The 23148-nt window shown below is 43.5% G+C and overlaps 1 protein-coding gene across 1 annotated transcript in view; it reads left to right on the plus strand.

Annotated features, from left to right (window-relative positions):
• LOC138265113 (thiamine transporter 2-like) overlaps positions 1-23148 on the plus strand; it is a 238088-nt gene that overhangs the window by 110389 nt on the left and 104551 nt on the right. Inside the window, exon 4 of the mRNA XM_069212655.1 lies at positions 4412-4604. Coding sequence (XP_069068756.1) covers positions 4412-4604 — 193 coding nt within the window. The remainder of the gene's footprint in view (positions 1-4411; positions 4605-23148) is intronic.

The raw sequence follows: 23148 nt of genomic DNA on the forward strand, positions 1-23148 counted from the left end.
AATTTTCCTAGCTTTTCTATGAGGTAAACTTCCAAAATCAGCAGGAATCCACATGGTGGATTCTTACCACCTGGTGTTTTCCCACTTGTTCCCATAAAAATCCTACCTAACCTGTGTGGCTGAGCCTAGTGAATGTGGCAGGCAAGCATCAAACCAAGGTCAGTGGGAGTCTTGTGGAACGACTCTCATTGACCCTGGTTTGATTTGTGCCTGTTGCAGGCTCTAGGCCAAGTCACACAAGTGGGGTAGCATTTTTATCAGGACAACGAAATAAAAGGAAATACATCTGGTGCTCACACCAGATGGATTTCCTGCCTCATGTGCGAGGACAGCCTGGAGCTGTCCTTAGCACACGTGGACTGATGCAGAGGACCTCTTCTAATGGGACCTATTCACAAACTGCATTTTGTAGTACAGTTAGTAGTTCTACAATTGTACTGCTAAAGACTACAAAATGCTATTCACAGACCCACGTTCAGAGGTCTCTGCCTGTGCCACTCCTTTATGTGCAGAGATCTTCTCTCTTACTGCAGAGATATCCGCACAAGTGGGTACACATTTTAGTACTGTAAGTCAGAGGGATGTGGCAGTGGCTAGAAAATGGGGAATATTTATGACTAAAGGGGAAATGTTTTGGGTCATTTAAGGAGAGGTAAAGAGGCAGCTAGGAATGGGCTTAGGGAAGGACATGTACCCACCCAAAAAGGGCTAGCTCCTTCCTACTCATAAACTGCACTTCTATAGTTACAACAGCCAAAAAGGACCCAAAGCAAATGTGAATGTACTGCAGCTCAGAGCTAGAGTAAGTTCAATACCAAATGTGGCCACTCACAGGTACTACAACATCTCCTATCAAAAACAATGGTTGTAGGGACATAAAATAAGTAATTTTAACATAAACTGTTTAAATGTTTAAAAAATATATAGAAAACTAATGTATGTTAAAAATTAAACTCATGAATATTATTTTATTTTGAAATAGTTTAATGATCTTTATCAATTGAAAAATAACTGAGAAACTAATGTTTTACATTTTTTTTAAATGAAAATAATGTAATTTGTACATAACTTTTAATAATCTTTAATGCATAATAAGCAAATATAAACATTCTACTTTAAGTAGGTGTTTATTTTAAAATACATTTAATTTGCGCAATTAATTACATTTGAAATTTAAAATGTATTTTATTAGTGCTGTAGTACTTCTTCAAAAATTCTCTATATTTAAAATACATATACTCTGCCATGTGAGATCCCCGCCCCGCCTGAAGCGGTCTCTGCCAAGTATGCAGGACATCAAATACAGTCGTAATTTGCTACTGGTAGCAACATTACAGTCTTAGAATAGGTGTTTACTTACTTCATATATGTTGTATGCGGTGGGGACATGAAAGTTTACACTTTTGGACATGAAAGTTTACACTAAGAAATTGTAAATAGTTAGAAGCAGTGAAGCTACTCAAAAATGTACGACTAAACCTACATATGTAGCTTTACCACATATAAGTTTATCATTGTGAATGGCCATCAACATTTTCAAAAGGAGAATGTTTTTCAAACTCAATGTGCCACATTGTTTTCGGCAGTCTTCTAATCAACCAAATCACATGAACATTCAAGTTATTCTAGGTTTGAAAGGAAAAGTTCACCTGGGTCGGATATGTGTCATGAACAGTGCAAGTGGTGACAGTGATTGCTCAATTAAGCATAACAGGCACATTTGGGATTTTATTAGGTTTTGCACTACAATAATATTTCGCTTCCAGCTGAACTTTTTCCGTAACCTTTTTGTCATTTTTCTTTAATAATAACATTGGTGTGTTTGCTTGGTTGGTAACCTGAAAGTAGACCAAATGAAGTTGCTTTCGGTACTAATATCACATTATTTTTTTAGAGATGTTTAACATTCTTGTGTGATGGGACACACCAACACTGAAAGAGAGAAGGACAAACTCCAACTATCCCTCAGAAATTACTGACACAGAGATAATCTCATATCAGATCAGGGAGAAACATTCAACTTCTGATCAAATAATCTAGCAGCACACACAGCACCAGGGAGCTGAGAATAATCATGATACTTGGACTAATACACGACAAAAGGACACATTACTAATGGAACAATGCCACAAAGGGAAAAAACACAACAACAGGAAAACACAGCCCACTGAGCACAGGACAAGCTAAATAAACTTATACAGATGTTGATAATGACTGCAAGACACAAACACACTCCCTCTTTATTATTACTATTTTTGATTTACAATCTTGCATCACTACATGAAGAGTAACAGCGATTTACAGATAACTATTAGAAACTCTAATCTGAAATGATAGAAAAGCATTGAATTTGGATAATATTGTCGAACATTTGCTGTCTGTGTTTTGGAGGCAAGGGCAGTAGAGCAAGAAGAGACAGAAAATGTGACATTCATGAACTTTGATGTGGTGTCGAGAGTCAGGGAGTTCCAGGAAGTAGTGGTGAAACCAATGTTTCTAGGCAATTGATGTTCTGAATTGGGGTAGCTCAAGGATTCTGAGTTCTCTTTTCACTCCCTCAAAGTGAGAAAAGCTCTGATAAATAAGGGACATTCTCCTAGCAAATGGCTTTTAATAGCTTTGTAAATGTGGCAGCATAATTTTGATTTGATGATTTGATCTTTGTAGCTATTGATAGCCAATTAAAGCCCTGATTTATCAAATGGTTTTACCAACTCTGTGTCCATGGCGAAATGTGTTGATACATAATACACATTTACTTCTGGTAATTATTAGTTTGTCTGCAGAATGTAGTGTCTGGATTTGGTGAGCAATGTCAACAGGGCACCTGCTAAGTGAGCATTCCTGGAGTCCATTATGGAGGCAATTAGATATTGAACTGCTGTAATCAAATGTTCTGAAATGAGATACTTGATTGTTTTTTGAGAGAGAGAAGTTAAAAATTGAAGTGAAGTTAGAAATTTGCAGACTTTACTACCATGTTCATGTGTAGCATGTGAGTAAGAATAGCATCTAGGGTGAAGCCAGGATACAGCTGAAGGCAGGATACCTTTGAGTTTCAGTAAATCTAATAGTGGAAATAAATATGTACTTCAATGAAAGGTTGTGGAGGAAGATTTCCTTTAATGCAGTGTTATGCAATCTCTCATACCATGTACATGGAGAAGATATATCCTCATCAAATGTGAATGTTTTTAGGTAGATTTGTTTGTCATCGATGTATTGTTTGTATCTGCTATGATTGAGCCCTGAAGTACACCACAAGCTATTGTAGTTCTTCCTAGAAAATGATTACCAATCTAAGGCCCTCATTACAACCCTGGCGGTCCAAGACCGCCAGGGCTGTTCTGGAGGAAGCACCGCCAACAGGCTGGCCGTGCTTCCCAGGGAATTACGATGCCGCGGACGCACCGCCGGGCCGGCGGTTTCCCTCCACAATGTCCTTGCAGCGCTGCCCAGGGGATTACGAGTCCCCCTACCGCCAGCCTTTTCCTGGTGGTTTGAACCGCCAGGAAAAGGCTGAGTTGCGTGGCCCCCTGACAGGGCCCCGTGCAGCTTTTCACTGTCTGCTATGTAGACAGTGAAAAGCGTGACGGGTGCAACTGCACCCGTCCCACGGCCGCAACACCACGGGCTCCATTTGGAGCCAGCTCCTGTGTTGCGACCGAGATCCCGGCTGGGCCGGCGGGCAGAAACTAGGTTTCCACCCACCAGCCCATCGGGGATCTCCAAATGGCCGCGGTGGGGGTGCGGCCACATTGGCGGCCTCCCTGCGGTCCGATCTTGGCGGGCGGCTGAAGGTCGTAATGAGGGCCTAAATTTCTTGAAATCGGTTACTAAAGTAGAAAACCTTGCTCACAAACTTCTTATCAGAAAAGGCCAAATAATTTCTATGACCAATTGGATTGAAATCCACAGAGAAGGATATGTAACCAGGTGTCTCCTTTGCCCAAAGTTCCCTTTTGCAACTCCAAACTGTGTAACCTAAGAAAACGTAATAAAACCTAACACTTGTTGGTGTACCAGATGATATCTTGCAAATATTTCTTGATGCTCTGCTTGTATACATTTGTGTTTATCTAAATGCAATGGGAGTTAACAGTTTGGGTTTACAACATTATAATAATGAATATCTAAAATGAAAGGTGCTGATGCTATTTTGTTCTGTATGAGAGGCTATAACAAATAACAAAAATGATCAAATATTGCACATTCTAGTAACAAATAATAAATGAAATGACTGCTAATATTGAATAAATATTTTTATGCTGGTTCGATTCAGATATTGTCGAGGTTATTCATTTAAATTGCAATACAATTGAATAAAATCAAATAGAATCTATCGCTTATTTATAATTTCTGGTGGCACAGTGTTTATCTTAGCATTTCTTATGTTTTTGATACTTCTCAGGAGCCCTTGCTACGTTTGCCGTTGGCTATGTTAAACTTGACTGGAGTATCTGGGGAGAACTCGCTTTAAGCCTGTTTTCAGCAGTCAGTAGTGGAGCTCTGTACTTAATGGATTTTACTAGTAACATCTGGGCTTCCTATGCTGGTTACGTCATCTTCAAATCTTCACACATGCTTCTCATCACTATAGCAATGTAAGTTGGTCTTAATTATTACGTTGTTCGAATATGATAAGTAGTTGCATTCATTTTAAAGATTGTGTGTGTATGTTTTAGAGATTAATATAAACTTTAAGTCATTGGGATATACCATTCTCAGAAAATAAGAATACATGGGAGTGGACATATCCTGAGAATACAGTTGAAGTTACCTGGAATCTTGAAGAGGATACCACCAGTCATGAAAGTGTCGTAGTTTGACTCGTGCTCTACGCAAGACTGCTGGTTTAAGGATGACAGTACTTATATTTGTAGGTGACTATAGCAGTCCCACAAGTCGCAACTGTGGTCCCAACCCTCCCAGCTCACCAGCAGCCCCTCACCAGAAACCCAAACAGTAAAAGGTGATTTGTGGCAGCCTTTACGCATGGACTCAAGAGTGTGACAACTCAGGGAGTGTTGTGGTTAAACAGAGATTACCCCTTTCTCACATGAACAACATGTCTCATTCAAACACAGGCAATGAAGAAGATGCAGTGAGGTTTCAATAGGTTTTCTTTAACAAAACTGCAATCTATGATAATCTGCATGGGCTGCAATGATTAGGATAATGAACAGTGCAAGAAACAGAATGGTAAAGACAAGAGTCATTAGTATAAAGATCCCCACCATCTTGCAATATCATGAATAGACATGAGTTATGAAATATGTCCTAATACCCTAATGTCATTTACCAAATCTCTAACCTCAAAGAGAGCTAGGTGTGTTAAACCCAATCTGCCAATGCCATGTCCATGAGAAGAGCACCCCGGCCCTCGTTACCTTGGAATGAGGTCTCTAGCTCAGACTCCATAGGGACACGAAGCCTGGGTCAGCGTCAAGGTGATGTGCAGCATCAATAGCAGTGATGGCATCTTGTCGCAATCACTCTGACTGTCTGTTTAAGTGAGGAGTATTTATACAGATCTGCTTGGACCCCTGACATAGGTCTGTTCCCAAACAATAGATAACACTATATGCTTGGGATGGTAATTTATATAAACAATTCCGAAGGCGTGAAGAGGGAAAGTACCTATTGTGAACACCTACAGTTTGTTCATCCTTGTGGCTTGATATTGATGCCTTAGCGCGGTGGCACAGATAACGCCAAACTAAAACATGGGCCTAACTAAAAACAAGGCTGCCATCTTAAAAGATTGAATTAAATAAATGCGCTGAAACAGAGCAATTTAAGTAGGGTAAGAGTCACTAGGTGACAGGGGCACTACTCTGCAAGCCAAAGGCTAAGCTAACTCCTGTTTCCCATTAAAACAAACTAGGATTCACTACAAAAGTGAGACTTGTCAGCGGTTCCTGAAAATAGGAAATAATGTGTGTTCAATATTTATATCATTTAGAATGGTTGAGTGGGCATGAAAGGAACCTTAAGAACTACAAAATCACAATTTAGAAACCCACATTACCCCCAGGCCCCTCTTGTCCCCTTCATCACATCATATATCCTATCACTGTACAGAAAAAAGAACAGAGGAAAGCTAGTAACTACTGCCTTACCCATCCTACTGGAAGCTACATAAGCAGTATCTACCCATCATTCCTCCTGTTCTTTTTTCTGTCGTGCCATCAGGTGAAGAGGACCAGGAATGGGCGCTACTCCGGCAGGGCTCTGGTGATCCTATGGTGTTATTTTGTCTTCTGCCAGCATTTCACCTGGGCGGAGATGCTGGCCGGTTGGAAGATGCATCTTTTGGTCTGTGTGGCTTACCGGGAGACACGTGGATGGCCTGGCTTGTGTGTGCTGTTTGCAATGAGAGGTCCCAAGTTGAATGGAGTCGGACACCTGTCTTCTGGGTCGTTTGGATGCACATGCACATTGGTAAAGGGGGTGTACATGCACGGGCTGGTCATGGCTCTTTCAAGTGATTCGGACATAGAGAGCCTCAATTACCTGCGTTTTTGGTGAATAGCGCATAGCAGTTTGTGAATTTCAGATGGATTGCTGATTTTTGGGCTTTACTGTTCCAATTGTGCTAGTGTTCCTGAACAAGAGGAAACATTCTAGGAAGAGAAGGCATATAGAGACTTTGTCCATATTTATACTTTTTGATGCAAAACTGGGTCGACGCAGTTTTGAGTCAAAAATTTTAACGCCATTTCTTAGCACCGCTCGGGCGTCAAATTTATACTTTGACGCACGGCGGCGCAAACCACTGGTGTGTGTTTTTTACTCAAACCAATGTGTCAAGTCGTAAAGAAAAAGACAGTAATGCAGTGAAAATTACTTTGATCCAGTTTACGACGTCGCAAACCGGATAGGCGGCATTTTTTGACGCAATTGCGTCATAAAGCAGCACAAACTCTGCAAAATGTGCAAAGGAGAGCCAAAATGGATCCCAGAATCTGTGAGAAACCCCAGGAAGATGACAGACGACCAGGAACCAGCCAGGAGGACCCACACAAGACCCAGGAGAGGGAGAAGAAGAAAAGGAAGTGTTGCTTCAGTGCAGAGGAGCAGGAAATACTGGTGAAAGAGATGACAAAACACCAGCATCAACTTTTTGTCACCTCTAAATTGCCAATTGGGAGGAGAGAGGCAATTTGGCAACAAATTGTTGACAAGATAAACAGTGTGGCAGAAGTACGGAGATCAGTCATCGAGTGCAAGAAATGCTGGCATGACTGCAAGCGCAGGACCAAGGAAAAGATGGCCAGGAACAAGAAGGCAGCACTGCAGACTCGAAGTGGGAGTCCAGCACCGCAGGAGGCCCTAGGCCACATGGAGGAGATGGTGGCAGCCATCATCCCTGAGGAGATCATCACAGGGATTCAAGGACAGGACAGCACAGACTACCAGGAGACAACACATATGCAGGGTAAGTGGCATGGGAAACTAAAATGGCTATTTGTAAACTGTAAGTGGGGGGCTACCTACTACACAATGCATGGAAGTCATGATATTCAGGGAGTGGAATAGGTTGTTCAGAGGTAACCTGGGGCACAGTACTATACTACACCAACAACATTTGCATTGGGGTATGCTTCCATGCCAAGGATGATGTAAAGGTAAAGCCAGTCCAGGAGGGTAGGGTATAACGTAAAACTGACCTGCTGTCACATGACAGCGGGTATTCTCCCTACATGAACTAGGGATCAATTAACAGTCTCAGGCCATATCCGCAAGTGGAATTTAACATTGACAACAGTTGGCACTACCACCTCTGCTGTGTGTGCAGATCAAGTAGCTAATGGCAGTTACGTGCCCATGGATCAAGCACACCCAAAGTAGAGGGTTCAGGATGACAACGTTATTAATCCCGGATGACAACGTCATTAATCCCCTGTAATCAATAAAAATGTGCTAAACCAGTCAAATGTGAATGTCCATAGTCACTACACACTTCAGACATTGTCATAAACATTATGAGGTACACAGCAGTAATGTCATACCCATGCTGCATATGTCAGGGTCCATCCTGTGCCTGGGTCACAATAGCTGCAATGACACCATGCAACATCCCAACTGTTATACTGCTCAGAAAACAGCATTGAGGGGGAGGACATATGTAACTGGCTAGTGAAATACACACGCACAGTCAGACGAGGAAAGGGAACACTGCTAGGACCATCAGTGCAATCCAATGTAGCACACATTCCACAACATCAACATTACACACTACCAAGGCTGACATCTGTAGTGTGCCATGCCAATGCTATACATAGTATATGCTAGGTCCCAGCAACATGTAGCTGGATGTGAAGTATCAGAGATTGGGGCAGTTCCCCATTGTTAAGTGTGGTGCAAGCGCCATCAGAACACCCATAGCCAGTGTAAGGCTACAACATGAGAATGGAAGTAGACGGAGGGTTGAATATGACAAGAAGGTGGCAACATACAATTTGGGCAGAACCTACACCTAGAGGACATGACGCTGACATTTCCCCAAACTGCCCACACTACATGTGAAATGCAGGTGGGGCATAGACCTGGGAGAATGCTAATATTAAAGACAGGAACAATGAACAGGAACCAAGATCACAATGTACAACTAATAGGAAGTCAGGCACGTCACATTACAAATGCCACAACACAGACACAGACACACTAATTGTACTATATCTCATTGCAGAGGACAATGGCTCTCCTGGACTCTCCTGGCCTGTCCTGGACTTCCCTGATAACATGGATGACAAGCTGACAAACAGCCAGCAGACCCTCCAAGATGTCCTTGGAACCCTCCAGACCCCACCTTCAGTTGCAAGGAGGAGCACAGATACAGCAGCCATCACAGAGGACCCAACCACCACCCCAATTGTATGACCTGCCAGCTCCAACCCAGCTGAGGACCCTGACGACACTGGCACCAGCTTTGAGAGGACTGTAGTTGGAGTACAGCTGGAGTTAGCCAAGGAGGTGCAGGTAGGGATGCAAAATATGGCAGCCAGCTAAAGGGGGTGCATTCGTGCATGATGTCAACTGCCGAACAGGCAGCAGCCATGCAAGGGCGAACATCAATCTTGCAAGAACATCAACAAAGTGTGAAGGAAACCAGCACAGCAGTAAGAGAGTTAACACAACACCTCCAACAACAAACCTTTCAACACGTGCACAAATGCAATATTGACCCCCTCAGGGCCGACCTGGCTGCCTACCACAGTGATGTAGCTGCTATCCTTAAGAACCAGCAGCTCCTCCTTGCTGCAGTACTGCCCTTAATAGCCCTGCAGTTAGCAGCTACCGGGATTTCTGACTCCACGTCTTCAAACACTGAAGTGTGTGTGGCCCCTTCAAACCCACCGCCACCAAGGGCAGAGGAGACAACACACACATCAGAAGATGAAGACGTGGAACAGATCACCTTCACCCATAAGAGTACCCGGTAGCACTAGTCCCTGCCACATGGCCACTTATAACCAAGGTCCTGTGCTTTGTAACATGCCAGTCTTGCAACAGCTGCTCACAAGCACTGTTCTCCAGCCCACTGTTTACCTTGTCACTATGCCCTGTGATTGTCTCTCACTACCTCACTGGCAATTCATGTCCCTCTGCACTGTAAAACACTTCACCCCAGCATGTCCAATGATATGTCCTTTTGCACTTGTGTAGGATCACAATGGAAGGTAGCACACTATTGGACTCACAATCCTGGACAATGTAAATATAGCACTACAGCACTTTTAAATAATTAGCACTTACACAACCACTTTGGCTCTGTGTAATGTGACACATCAAACGTGAGGGAGATAGTGATGTTTGCCTCATGTCAATGCCCATAGAATGTCAATACAACTGCCCTGAAAGACTGTGGGCTGATAACTATGCACTGTGGTCTGGACTGTACCATCATATGCCCTTCCTGAAGGTTAATTCTGAGGTAAATAGAAACTATTCAGTATAATGCTGTTTTGGACAGAATAAGCCTTCTTCAAGGGATGTCTAAGCAGAAAATTATTGTCTTCAAATTTTTCTTCCAGACAATCTTTACGTATGTGACATTTGACTCAAATTTTTCCTCACACACACCATATAGCAGGAATGGATGTGTATGAGTGTATGTACAAATAAGTAACCTGGCTGTACAATGTAACAAATGATAGGTGTGAGTTATGTATACTATACTGCATGAGATTATACCACCACTCACCCTATCAGGGTTCACATGAACATCAGGCAGCAGGCAGACTTAACACAGTGTCCTCAATACCAAATCTGGTCTCAAAGTATGTCAGATTGAAAACATTTGTCCAAACTTAACAACACATTGGGAACCATAGTAACCTTGAGTGGTGGGTGCAATGGATGGCAGATGCATAGAGAAGTAGCTTTGGTGTAGCTGTCAATGTGAGAGCTCAATTGGGATTTGAATGCATGATGGAACACAAATGCAAATACTAAATTGGTACTGTTCACCCATGCCAAGGCCCTGATCCCCAAGCATATGACACATACTCTAAAAGAGTACCTAAATATTTAACAGTGAAAAAGGATGATAAAACTAGGGGAAACACCTTAACTAACCTAACCTATCCTAACTACACATTACCCACAACTGGCCCTAGCTACTCTAAGCTAAACATACTTATCACATTTAACTAAACACTCTAAACATCAACCCCCCACCCACCTTATATAATGGGACAGATGGAAGACAACATATACTAACCTAAACACATACTATCTTATACTAAACAAATACATATTTTTTTTAATATATTTTTTAATGTCTTTTTTTTTAAAATTTAATACACAAAAACTCCAACATCACCCACAACCCACCCACCCACATAAAAGAACATGTAAAAATATCATACCCTCAACCCCCAACCCACCACTTTTAACTATTCTAAACTAACACTAAGCCCCCTAAACCCACTAATTAAAAGAACCAGGAAAGAGGAGGGAGGGGAGGGAATCATGGGTGAGGGTGTCATATTCACAAGTTTGCCCTCCTGCAGGGTCTTCTTAATAGCATGCACCCTCTTATTTATTTGCGACACCTCCTGCTGCAGCCTGTCCAGTCTGCGCAACATCTGTTGCATGTCACGTTGCATAGCATGAAAATCACCAGTGTCAATGACTGCAGCAGGGGTGGTCTGAGAGCCAGTTGTTGAGAGTTGTCCAGTTGGTGGTGCTGCTGTCAGTGCTGAGCTGAGGAAGTTGACGGTCCTGCAGTGATGGCTGGCATCCTTGGTGCCACTTGGGTAGTAGTGGTGGTGCTGGTGGTGGCGGCTGTTGTGGACACAAAAGGGCCCCCTTGGGCAAATGCCCTCCACACCCCTGAGGCTCTTTCATGGCGATGACGCCGTGCCATGTTGCAGAACCCAGACTCCACATCCAGAATGTGGCGGTAACGCATCGCCCTCTGCTGAAATTCACAATTCGGGCTGGCATCCATATTGGCTGCATTTAAAAAAAGATAAAGCCACACATTAGGTACATCATTGTGTGGCACAACTACTGATGAGAATCAGGCAATAAATCTAATGTAGCTGAAACAGGCCATATCACCATACAGATCACAGATTCTCCCTTAGGAAGTACATGCCAATGCAGCCTACACATGTCCTATCTAACAGCACAGCGATGGTCTAAAAGATGTGGACCAGCTTAAATGATCTAAGCATCATTGTTCAGCCATTAGTCACGTAACATTGCTACAAGTCCTCCACATGTGAGAGGGCAACTAATGACTATCTTCTGGATGACAATCAAGGGCTACAAGGTCTGTGATTTGTAAATGGAATTGCCAGGATGGTATGCAGTTGCTAATCAAGAGTGGGTATCCTAGGTTGGGACAAGTGATTTGCAGATTTACATGTCTGTGTACTACACTTGGATCATCACATCAAGGTACACATTTCATAACCCTAAGCCTGTGCCTCAGGGGGGGATGGACAAGCAACACATACTTTCAAACATCAAGGGCACCCAGGAAGCTTTGGACAGCTGTACATGGGTTTAGTCAGTCCACTACAGGTAAGGAGGGTGTCCAACTAGGATATACACAAACCTTGGACAATCCCATCCACATTTATGTTTGTGATTGCAGACAATTGTCAACATCATTTGATACCACCAATACCTGTCCCACAACAAGCAGATAGATGCAAGCGCACATCTGGGCATGAGCTGCATGCACACCTATGACATTGTACTCAAGTGCCACATGCGCGTAGCACAACATCTGGAGGTAGATGCTGCTAGGAAGTCAAACATACAGTCAAACATGTTCATTAGTGAACAGGGAGGCTCAAGTCTGTGGGTAATACTTTGGCACCCCTATTCAGTGAGATTCAGGATATGACTTGCTGACTAAATCATGAAAATGACCCTCTGCCAAATCTTCTTTACAAGAGATTTAACAACAACTGTCACCCTATTCAAGTGGCCATGCCTAAAGGCCTGCACTACAATCCTAAAATATGATTATACGCTACTGATTGTCCAACTCAAATATGGAAAAAAAAGTGAAACTCCAGTCAGGTTACATATCAGATCATGTGCCAGCAGATCATACCTTGATATGTGTCCAACACACATGAGTCAATCACATAACAGCTGCAAACACAACACAGCACAGAAATATCAACACTTACTGGATATGTCTGGGTCCGTAAATCGAGCCACTACGCCAATTGTGTAAGGGGCAGGTGAACCTGTAAAGCATGGAAGGGTGAAATGTGCTCAATGTCTGTTAACTGTACAACACTTTCAAATAAAATTACTATGTGTGACATTACATCTGAAAGTCCAGCCTCTCATGCATGATGATACTCCAACATACATAGCACTTTAAACATGTATAGACCCTGTCACTCCAGTGAGTGATACACACACATTTGCACACATGCAGTGGCCCTAACTATCATGTGGTGACAAACATGATCCATCAATTGGTTGCAGACTCATTTATGGAGTGTACTCCTTTCATAATTTGTAGTAATGAGAGACATGCAAAGCCACATCCTGGATCACTACAATACCAGTCTCTCAGGTATTGTGGCTTGTGCATCAAGGGGCAATCAGTTACTGTGTGATGCTCATGTGGGTTGATTGAAGGTCATGATTTATTATGCTTCCTATGGTCTCTTATATGTAGGGCCTGTGTTGTGTGTAGGTTACATATTCTACATTTACAGTGTACCCTGAGCCACATATGCCACATGTGACACCATAATGGCAGGGATCCTGTGCGATACTTGGTGACAATTTAAGGCAAAACATGGATTGGTCATTTTTAAAATTGTAATACAGCAAAGAAATATATGCTGACAGTGTATATTGTGGTCATCCATAACAGAATGCATGGGCACAGGTGTAGTCATTGCACCTGAAATGTGTCACTCATTGCCCTGTGTACCCATAATGGGTTTTGGAAATCACAGTTAGCCACATTCCTCATCTTACATTTGCCAAGTTGGGAGATCAGCGGGTATACAGAAAACTCACACTGTCACATTATTGAAACATGGTTTAGCAAATGTACTACTGTGTCAATCATGATGATGTAGGTTTCAATTTGTATGTAACTTCGGAATGGCAGCAGTCACAGGAATGCTGGTCTTCTGATATTAGCATACACCCATGTCTGTGATAGCCTCCATACTGGGAAGTTAGCTATTGTACATATGCTGCGCTAGATCAGCAGGGGTGTACCAAAGGTAAACTAGCAAAGTATTAGGGAACTTGATATGTATGATGGTATTAGTCAGGGGTCCCTTGAATGACATCATGCACATAATACATTGTGACCATGCATTACCCAACGTCAGGTATCCCATGATGACCCCATAACTTATGAGAAGTGCATGGCTATAGAGTAACACAGATGGGAAATGTATTAGCTCTGTTCCAGCTATTGTGCCCAAGACCAATTTAAAACAATCAGGTACAATGAACAGAGGGCCAGGGATAGTTGTTATCCCTCAATTTGTATCATTTGCTTCATGTTATACGCTACAGCTATGGAAAGTAGCACCAAACATTTAGATATGAACCCGTATGTATTACTTTGACATCCATTCCTAATTTAATTGCGGCACAATCAAGTCAAACTATCAGCCTAAGAAATTACCGGAGGTTAGACAGAAATTGGTACATATGGGCCAGAATACAGTTGAGACATGTATTCAAAATAATTGGGGAACACATTAATTCTTTGCTTTAGCTTGTGAAAAACACCTCTTTCCTGGTACACTCACAGACCATGGATAAAACATATGTTTGAGCCGCATTAGCATCATCTATTGACGTGAAGGCAGCACTAATTTACAAGATCCTGTTGTGTTTTGTAAGTTAGTGCAGCTATTGCGTCAACAAATGACCGTAATGTGTAGCAATTATTATATAACTCAGGGCCACTGTATGTTTAACTTGCATTCCACATGTCCAAAAACATTGCCTGCAGCATATCAACAAATCTGCTACTGGCACTACAGAGCCATTTAAATGTGCACATTACTCTGAATTGTACTCACCAACAGGGCCACCAATCACAATACCCACGTGGTCCAGCAGGTCTTGCTCTCTGGCAACAAGGTCAGCCCAGCGGTGCTTCAGTTGGTGGTCGTTGCGCGGTGTGTTGAAGATGCGACGCAGATGGTACAACACCTTTGACCACCGGAGCCTCCTCGCCTCTGTGTGATACCCCTGTGTCACCCTGCCACCTGCTTCTATCATCAAGGGGAGGAAGTGGCACACAAGCAAAATGAATGCCCCCAGCTCCCCCTCACCCATTCTCCCCAGACGTGGCCTACCCAACATGACAGAAATATTAGGAAAAATAAAGGGTATAGAGGAAAATGAAGGCAAAGGAGGGAGGAAAATGAAAGAAATGTAACCCTAAAACAGCCCAACTATCCCCAAACTAACAATACCCACAACAGACTCCCAACAGTACAAAGACAAAATTAGACACCAAATATGACAAAAAACACTTACAATGAACAACTGAGACAATTACAAATAAAAAGGATGACAAATAGGATGGCACACAGGAGACAAAAGCACAATTGGGACAGACAAAACTCTAAGCACAGCCACACAGTCTAGAAAAATCACAGACTGCAAAGTGAAAGTGAAAGTACACCCACTGTACCAATTCTGTAAACAGGATATCCTATTACATCACTTCCTGCCTCAAATGCAGTGCGTTTTTATTATGATGCGTCAAAATATTATGACGCTTGCAGTCTGTGCGTATTTTGTTTTTTAAACAAATGCTTAAAAATGACCCCGCATCCATAGTTCAAAATATTTAGCATTGGTAACCAATTTCATGGGGTACAGTGTAGGGATTACCGCTCGGGCCAATGGATGTATCATGGCTGTGAGCGTCATTTTTCTATGCATATGCAGCGATTGTTTACGCATATGCATCTTTTTGGACGTTTTTGCATCAAAATGTATGTCTTTTACTAGGTTTGTGTAATTTCTCACATTTTTATAGTAAATGACAGCTGTAACTGTACAGAGATAGGCGGTTTGCACCTGCATTGTGCTTTCCAGTGTTTGGGCACATGTGGCAGATCACACTACTGTGGACCATCATACTTCAGTTGTTGTACCGGATGAGCACTTTTCACTGACGCAATAGATACCCAAACCTTTAGAATACAAATTAGTATTACCCAGTTTGAGCAGGTTGGGCGTCAATAGAGGATAGCAAGACTACGCAACTTAATACATTAACTCATTGCCTGTGTGTCAATGTCTGTGGATTGGCTATTTCAATTTTAGTTGGGCCTCTGTGTGAACATCACAAGACCTGTTTTCATTAATGTGCTTGTATGCATGTGTTGTAACTGTGGATAACCATCAAATGCTATTCAGTGTGGAAATGAGTCAGGAAATGTGTTTGTCATACACATAGCAACTAATGCTGTGTAAACTTCCCTGACTTTTGGGACAAAAGCATCTCCCATGACAAACTATGCACAGGATAGATAGAGGACGGTTGATATTGGCAATGTTATAAGAGTAAGCCATCACATGTACTGGAATGTTGGATACCACTTCCTGGTCACTTGTTTGTATACTACCCATGAGTCAGGCATTTGAAAATGCTATGTGGGTATGGTTTTTGTGACACAGAGTCCCAAAACCAATCCAAAAATGTAATGTCACTCCACAGTTTGAGTCATATAAATTACCTGTGTTTCTCTTGTAGCAGCGGAGGACCAGCAGACCAAGCTGCATGTGTTCACATATTTCCAGTGATTAATTGCACAAAGGTGTCCAGTTCAAGTGTGTGGCCATGTGTACCCTGTGGCATTATTGGGCTCCATGTTGTCTCAGTTACGTGCAGGTCTAGTCATGGGTCTGTGAAGCCATCCCCTGCATTAACAGAGTATCCTTCAAAGCAGAATTGAACTAAAGCCAAAGAGGAATCAACAACACACATGAGGATAGTCCAGCTATGACACTGCAGAAGTTTTAGGAGACTGACAACAGGGCAACCTTGGTGTGCTCACAAAGTTAATGGATCAGTAATTTAAAACCGGCAGGTTTCATAACAACATTTGATACATGGTGGCCTCTAAAATTCTCACTGCAGCTGGGAACATCAGTGCCTCTGTACTGATTAATCTCACAGCTAGTCACCACGCAAGCACCATCATTGGGTTGCAGCCAATGTGAATCTGTGTGTGGACTGTCAGGGCACAAACATGTTTTGTCCTTTCATGCACATTAGCAAACGTTGTTTGTTGTACTGGAGGCATCATACCCAATCCATGCATACAGCCATGGTACACTGTCACTGTTTGTCACTCATGCATACATGAAACCTAGACAAGGGATAGGGCCGGGGTTAGGCTATTTGAAAACATGTCCCAGACCATGATACGATAAGTAAACTGATTACGCTATACAATCTATTTGAGGATTCATCGTAGACCTATCAGACACAATACCCCAGGAGGAAAGTGAGGGCATGGAAAGCAACTATGAGACAAATGTTGCCACAGGGAACCTTTATGCTAACACAAAGACAGGAACCAATCAGGATAACAGGATGGGGGCTCTGTCAGGAACTAACATGAACAAGGCAAATACACAGTGAGCAGACTCTGACTAGGAAAAGCTGGAACAACACTGTGGAAAATGAAAACTGTATTTGTGCTGTGGGCTGCAACGTCACACAATCACTCAAAGCCTGTGTTACACAAGAGATTTATACGTCAATGCACAACAAGGATATACATAAAATGGCAGCTTCTACACCATTCCAGGCAGCAGCAAGGACAGTGCAGGTTCAAATGGCTGGTCTGCATGGAAGTGTCTCACAGGTGTGTGCAGCTTCAGTCTCTTACACGTCCTGTAGGTGTGAATCAAGTTCAAAGGGCCAACAGTACCTTTCACATGGGAAGCAATGGACAGGTGATTACAGGTCCTACAGACTACCAGACAGTGCATTATCGGACCTGAAGTCCATGCAGAGAGATGAACTATGACTATGGCATGCCATACTAAAGAGTGAAGCACACTGGAGTCAGAATGTGAGTCTGGGTGTGTGTAGATGAAGGATTATCAGGGTACAAATAGTCCATTTACAGGGCCCCCTAGAGAAGGGTGGGGAGAGACTGAAAACATACATGTGGCAGGACTTATAACCTGGGATGGCATGTGCAGTGCATGTCTTGTGAGCAATGCTTGTCATACCTGGGGCACTCATGCTATCCATTTGCAGCTTACGTGGACTTCTTGTCACACATACTCCTTGCAAAGATAGCTGATGTCACACTTACTGCTGGCAAAGGTCTGGTCATACATTCCTGCTACCAATGCAATAGCACATCCACTGCCTCGTGTATGAAGCACTTTTTTACCTTATGATTGACGGTGTCTTAGTTGTATGCCAAATGCTGCAATGAACCATGTTGCCAACATGGATGTGTGCCATAGCTGTGCTACTCTGATATTGCCCTTCAAATGTGAAATGGACAGGATATATGTCATTTACACTGTGTGTGAAGTTGGGTGTACATTCATACCCATCAAATGTGATGTGCCTTTTTCAGTATCCTAATCTGCATATCTACAATGCTCCATGAGGCTAAACTCTGATCATGATTCCTAGGGATCATGTGATACAGAAATAATTACCCAGACCATGATTTAGTGATTAGATTAGGTGTTTAATGACATATGGTAAGATAGTGGTGATGGTGACTAGAGTTAAAAGAGGTTTTGTACAATGTGTTGTCTCCGACGCAATCCTGCAGCAGTGTTTGGATGGTCCCCCTCATATTGATAGACAACATCCTCCTCTTCCTCCTCTTCAGGCATTTGTGGTTCTGGTTCATAGAGGGGAATGTTCCTCCTTACACAAATGTTGTGCAGGATAGCACAGGTCAAAATTATCTTGCACACCATTTCAGGTGAGTAGAGGAGGTTGCCTCCGGTGATGTCGAGGCACCTGAATCTTGACTTCAGGATGCCAAAGGTCCTATCTACTATGGTGTGTGTCCTCTGATGTGCCTCATTATAGGCATGCTCTGCTGCAGTGCTTGGGTTTGCAAATGGGTTCATGATCCATGGTTGGATCCCATACCCCTGATCAGTTGAAAGAGAAAATGAGTGAAAAATGTTGATGGAGCTTGCACCATGATTATCAATTTGCATGGCAGTTGTTCTCTTGGGTTGTCTGTGACTCATCTGTGTTTGTGTTATTGTGTGGAATCCTCTGCTTCTAGGATGTACCATCGGCATTGGGATGTTTCATTATCTGAACTGGTGTTTGACTGATTGACCGGATGTCAGCAGTATTTTTGTAGACTTGCAATACATTGTGTACTCCCATGCATAATGTCATGTGAAAGAGGTGTCCATATGTCTTAACTGGGGGTGACATGATACTTCCATTCACAGAATCAATTCCACATTGGTGGCAACAAATATCCCATGTGTGACAAGTTCTATGCAGACCTATTTATCTGCCCTCACCGAGTTGGCTCATGTTCAAACGTGTACCTACACTACTGAACCTGGTCCGGTCAAGCTGGCTAACTTGGTTGTGGGGTTGAAGGTTTAAGTGTCAGAAGGTCCATATGCCTGTACATCTGTTGTGTATATGTGTAATTGTCTCAATATGTATGTGTAGCAATGTGCATTTTTCAATATTGTCACATCAATATGTGTTCTTAGCACAGTCCACTTGCTTATTTGTAGTGGGCAATGTCAGACCAGGAGTGATGTGAGATGTTGGTACAGCCTCAATGATTCCATGTCCCATTCGTTGGCGTCATCATCATCATGCTATCTGTGTCATGGTGTTAAACCTGCAGCGAAACACATTGCATACCCCTTACACAGTACATATTGTTTGGAAGGGTGTGCTATTGAGTGTTATTGATGTGATATTGTAAGATTCATCTTCCACGTTGTACTGGCAGTTAAGGCCATGTCATTGTCACTGTGTGGTTTTAAATTGTTCCCTTGTGTCTGTGGACTGGCATCTGTTGTTATTTGTATCTGTAATTTGTCCATAGGTGTGTATCCCATTGGGTCAGGATATCAAACATGACTAGCAGTGTCACAACCTCAGTGTCTTCCTGGCCACTTGTCAATGTAGTGGTGTATGTGTTGTGTGTCCTAGAGGGTTGCTGTGCTGTGTGTATATAACTGTGTTTCTGTACTTACCAACAAGTAGACCATTGCCATATAGTCCATCCTGGAAGTGTTGATTGATGGTGCAGTGGCGGAAGATGAATGAATCATGTACACTCCCAGGATACTGTGCCACGATGTTGGTGATCAAACCCCGGTGTTCGACAATGGCCTGAACATTGATGGAGTGTGTGTGTGCTTCCTGTTGCGGTATAGATGCTCGGTTGCAGCAGGTGGCACAATCCGTACATGTGTGCAGTCAATGGCACCAAGTACATGTAGGAAGCCATTGATTTGGTAGAAGCCCTGTTTGGTCTCCTGCTGCTTCTGCTGTGTGTTGGGGAAGCTGATGTGGCGGGGTGTGAGGGAGATGATGGCATCCAATACCTTGGGTAGGAAGGCAGAGAATGAGGGCTGTGAGATCCCAGTGACCAGGGCACCAGTGGTTTGAAAAGAGCCACTTGCCAACATGTGGAAGACAGCTAGCAGCTTGGTCTCTGGTGAAATGATCTGCAAGTTGGGTGCCAACTGTGGCTCAATGTGGTGCAGCAGCTGCTCAATGGTTTGCCAGTTTAGTCTGTATCTCTGGATAATGTCATGTTCCCTGAGTCCCAGAAGGGTTGTCCTGGTACGGAATATCCTCTCCTGCCTTCTGCGTTGCCTTTGGGGTCCCTGTTGGTGTGGTGAAAGCTGCTGGTGTTGGTCCTGTGCTCTGCGTCTTCGTGCATGCTGGAAGAATAGCACCTCCATGTCTTCCTTTTGGAGCTCTGATGTTGCTTCTGTGTGTTTTCCTTAAGTACTGGTGTGTTTGCCCCATTTAATGCCTGCCCTGTCCCAGGCGTTATTTTTTTACGCAAATTGGGCTGTGCGTCCTTTTTCGATTCTGCCTCCCAGCCGTACGGCATTTTTGCATGGTAGGATAAATATGGCGCACTGGTGTTTAAGTCATTTTTTGGACGGGAACGCCTACCTTGCATGTCATTGACGCAAGCCGGTTTCACGCATCCAGAAAATTACGCACATGGCGAAATTTTGGCATTCGCGGGCTTGGGCGTCAAAGTATAAATATGGTGTAAGGTTTGTGCCGAATTTGTGTCAAAATTTGTGACGCAAATTCAGCGCCGACAAAGTATAAATATGGGACTTTCTCTTCTTCCAAGTCTTCCTCCTCTTCCTCCCTCCCCACACGTCACAGAGAGATTATTGATGACAGACTGCGGAAGCTGATTAAGGAGACTTTAGTGGAAATTAATACAGACTCTCTAAAACACAGGAAGGTGTTACCCTTGTCTCTTTCTAGGGCTTCAGGGTCTTAAGAAGAGGTCCCTGGGATAGAGGATCATGAAGGCAAGAATATTGCTAGTGAAAAGTTGCCTGAGTTGCTCATGCATATTAAGGGTAATATGGAATTTCCAGAGGAGGAGGTTCCAGGCACATCTTTTGGGTCATTTCGTCATCAATTTAGGAGCTCTGCACAGCTGAATGTGCCTGTTCATCCTTGCATTTTTAAAGTGAAGGACCCAGAGAAATTATTCTGCCCAGGTTAATGGTGAAGTTGTACCATTTGGACGATATGCGAAATAATCTCCCCAATTCTATTCCTACTGCCTATTTTGTGGTTGGTTTGATGGGAAAGACATCCCTGGCAGAGGATGCTGGCATGAAAGATTCTGTTGATTAAAAGGTTGATGCAGCCTCGCGGAAAGTTAATTCTAGGTTGCATCTGGCACTGCAGGTTGTGATATGTGGGACTTATGTGGCACAGTCCTTGATTTCAGAGTTCAAGGCCCTCTTTGTGTTCATAGTGGAAGAATCTGATTGTTCTGGGTTGTTGGCCCTCATTGAGCGTCAGGTTGAATATATTTGTCTGATGTCTCCTTTGATGTGGACTGGGCAGCAGCCCTGTATGAGGGTGCTTGAATTTGGTTTTAAAGCACTGGTGGATGGATTCTGCCCAGAAAGCATTGGCTCTCAGGCGTCCTTTTCAGTGTGCTCAGTTATTTGGTGTGGAGCTGGAGGAGAAGTTCCACAAGTTGTTCAAGGAGAAGAAGCATTTCTCATCCCTGAAGCGGTCTTCTTCTGAGAAACTATCTGTAAAACCTAAGTCTCCTTTTCGTCAGCCTTCCAGGAGGTTGCCACAACAAGTGAGATTTCAGGCTCAGAGGGGTAGAGACAGAAAGACCAAGTCTCCCTCCAAAACCTTTCTCCTGACTATATGGTGGTGGCTCAGTAGGGGGCTGTCGAGTTGCTGTCAAAGGTTTCTTCCAGTGTGGGAGGTATCTAATTCAGCCTCTCAGGTGCTGGACATCCTTTGGAAAGGATACAGGATTGAGGTTTCAACTCTGACAGGTTCCTCTGGTATAAGGCTCACCCCTTGGCCCTCAAGGGCAGACATACTCCAAAATCTTTCAGGTGGGGAAGTCCATGGGAGTGGTTTTGGCATGCATTGGACCTGTAAGCTCTAAGCAAGTTTGTGAAGACTCTGCCTTTCAAGATGGAGAATCTACAGAGGATCATTCCTCTGGTGGTAAAGTGCCATTTGATGTGTACATTGGATCTGCAGGATGCCTATTATCATGTTCCAGTTCATCCCCTGCACCAGCAGTACCTAAGGGTTTGTGTCAGGTAGCAACATTTTCAGTTCCAGTGTTGCCTTACAGCTGAAGTTGGCACCCCGGGTGTTCACAAAAGTGGTGGCTCCTTTGGTGGCGTCACTTCACCTTCAGAGTTTTTACCTGTATCTGTACATGGACAACTGGCTTCTGCATGCTCCCATGAGGGCCCATCTGCTTCAAGACCTGGTCTTGGTCTGCTCTTAAGTTCAGTTGCATCGGTTTCTGATCAATCAGGGCAAATGCCAGTTGACACCTACCAGCGATCTGACATTCATAGGGGCACACTGTCAGACAGACTTCAACAGGGTGTTTCTTCTTGAGCCACGGGTGGCAGTCCTGAGGTTGTTGGCCTTGAACACCATGGGTTGTTGTTCCCTCCCAGTGAGACAGTGGTTGAGATTGCTGGGACAAATGTCAGTGGCAGTATTCACGGTGCCCTGGGTTCATTTTCATCTTCGTCCCCTGTGGTCTCATCTTCATCTTTCTGGAATTCACTGCCTAAGGATTTCAAGGGTGTGGTCCCAGTGACTACTGGTGTTGTTGAGATCCTGAGGTGATAGACTCAGCCAGACTATCTTTCCTAGGGGATGGCTCATTAGTGGTGTGCTATTTCTAGACCTCTTTGCTTCCTGGCTAAATGTGCAGGCTGCCAGGTTTTGCTCTGATGTTCCTCAGAGGGAGATATGGGGAGTGGATGCCTTGACTCTGCCATGGCTGCATCACCTGTTGTATGTTTTTCCTCTGGGCATCTGAACCCTCCCTTGTTGGCCAAGTTGTCCGGGAGGCCAGGGTGATGATATTGGTGGTCCTGTTGTGGCCCAGGTGTGGTTTCTGAGGTTCATATTGTTGGTGATTCAGA

Source organism: Pleurodeles waltl, chromosome 11 (assembly GCF_031143425.1).
Source record: "Pleurodeles waltl isolate 20211129_DDA chromosome 11, aPleWal1.hap1.20221129, whole genome shotgun sequence".
NCBI lineage: Eukaryota > Metazoa > Chordata > Amphibia > Caudata > Salamandridae > Pleurodeles > Pleurodeles waltl.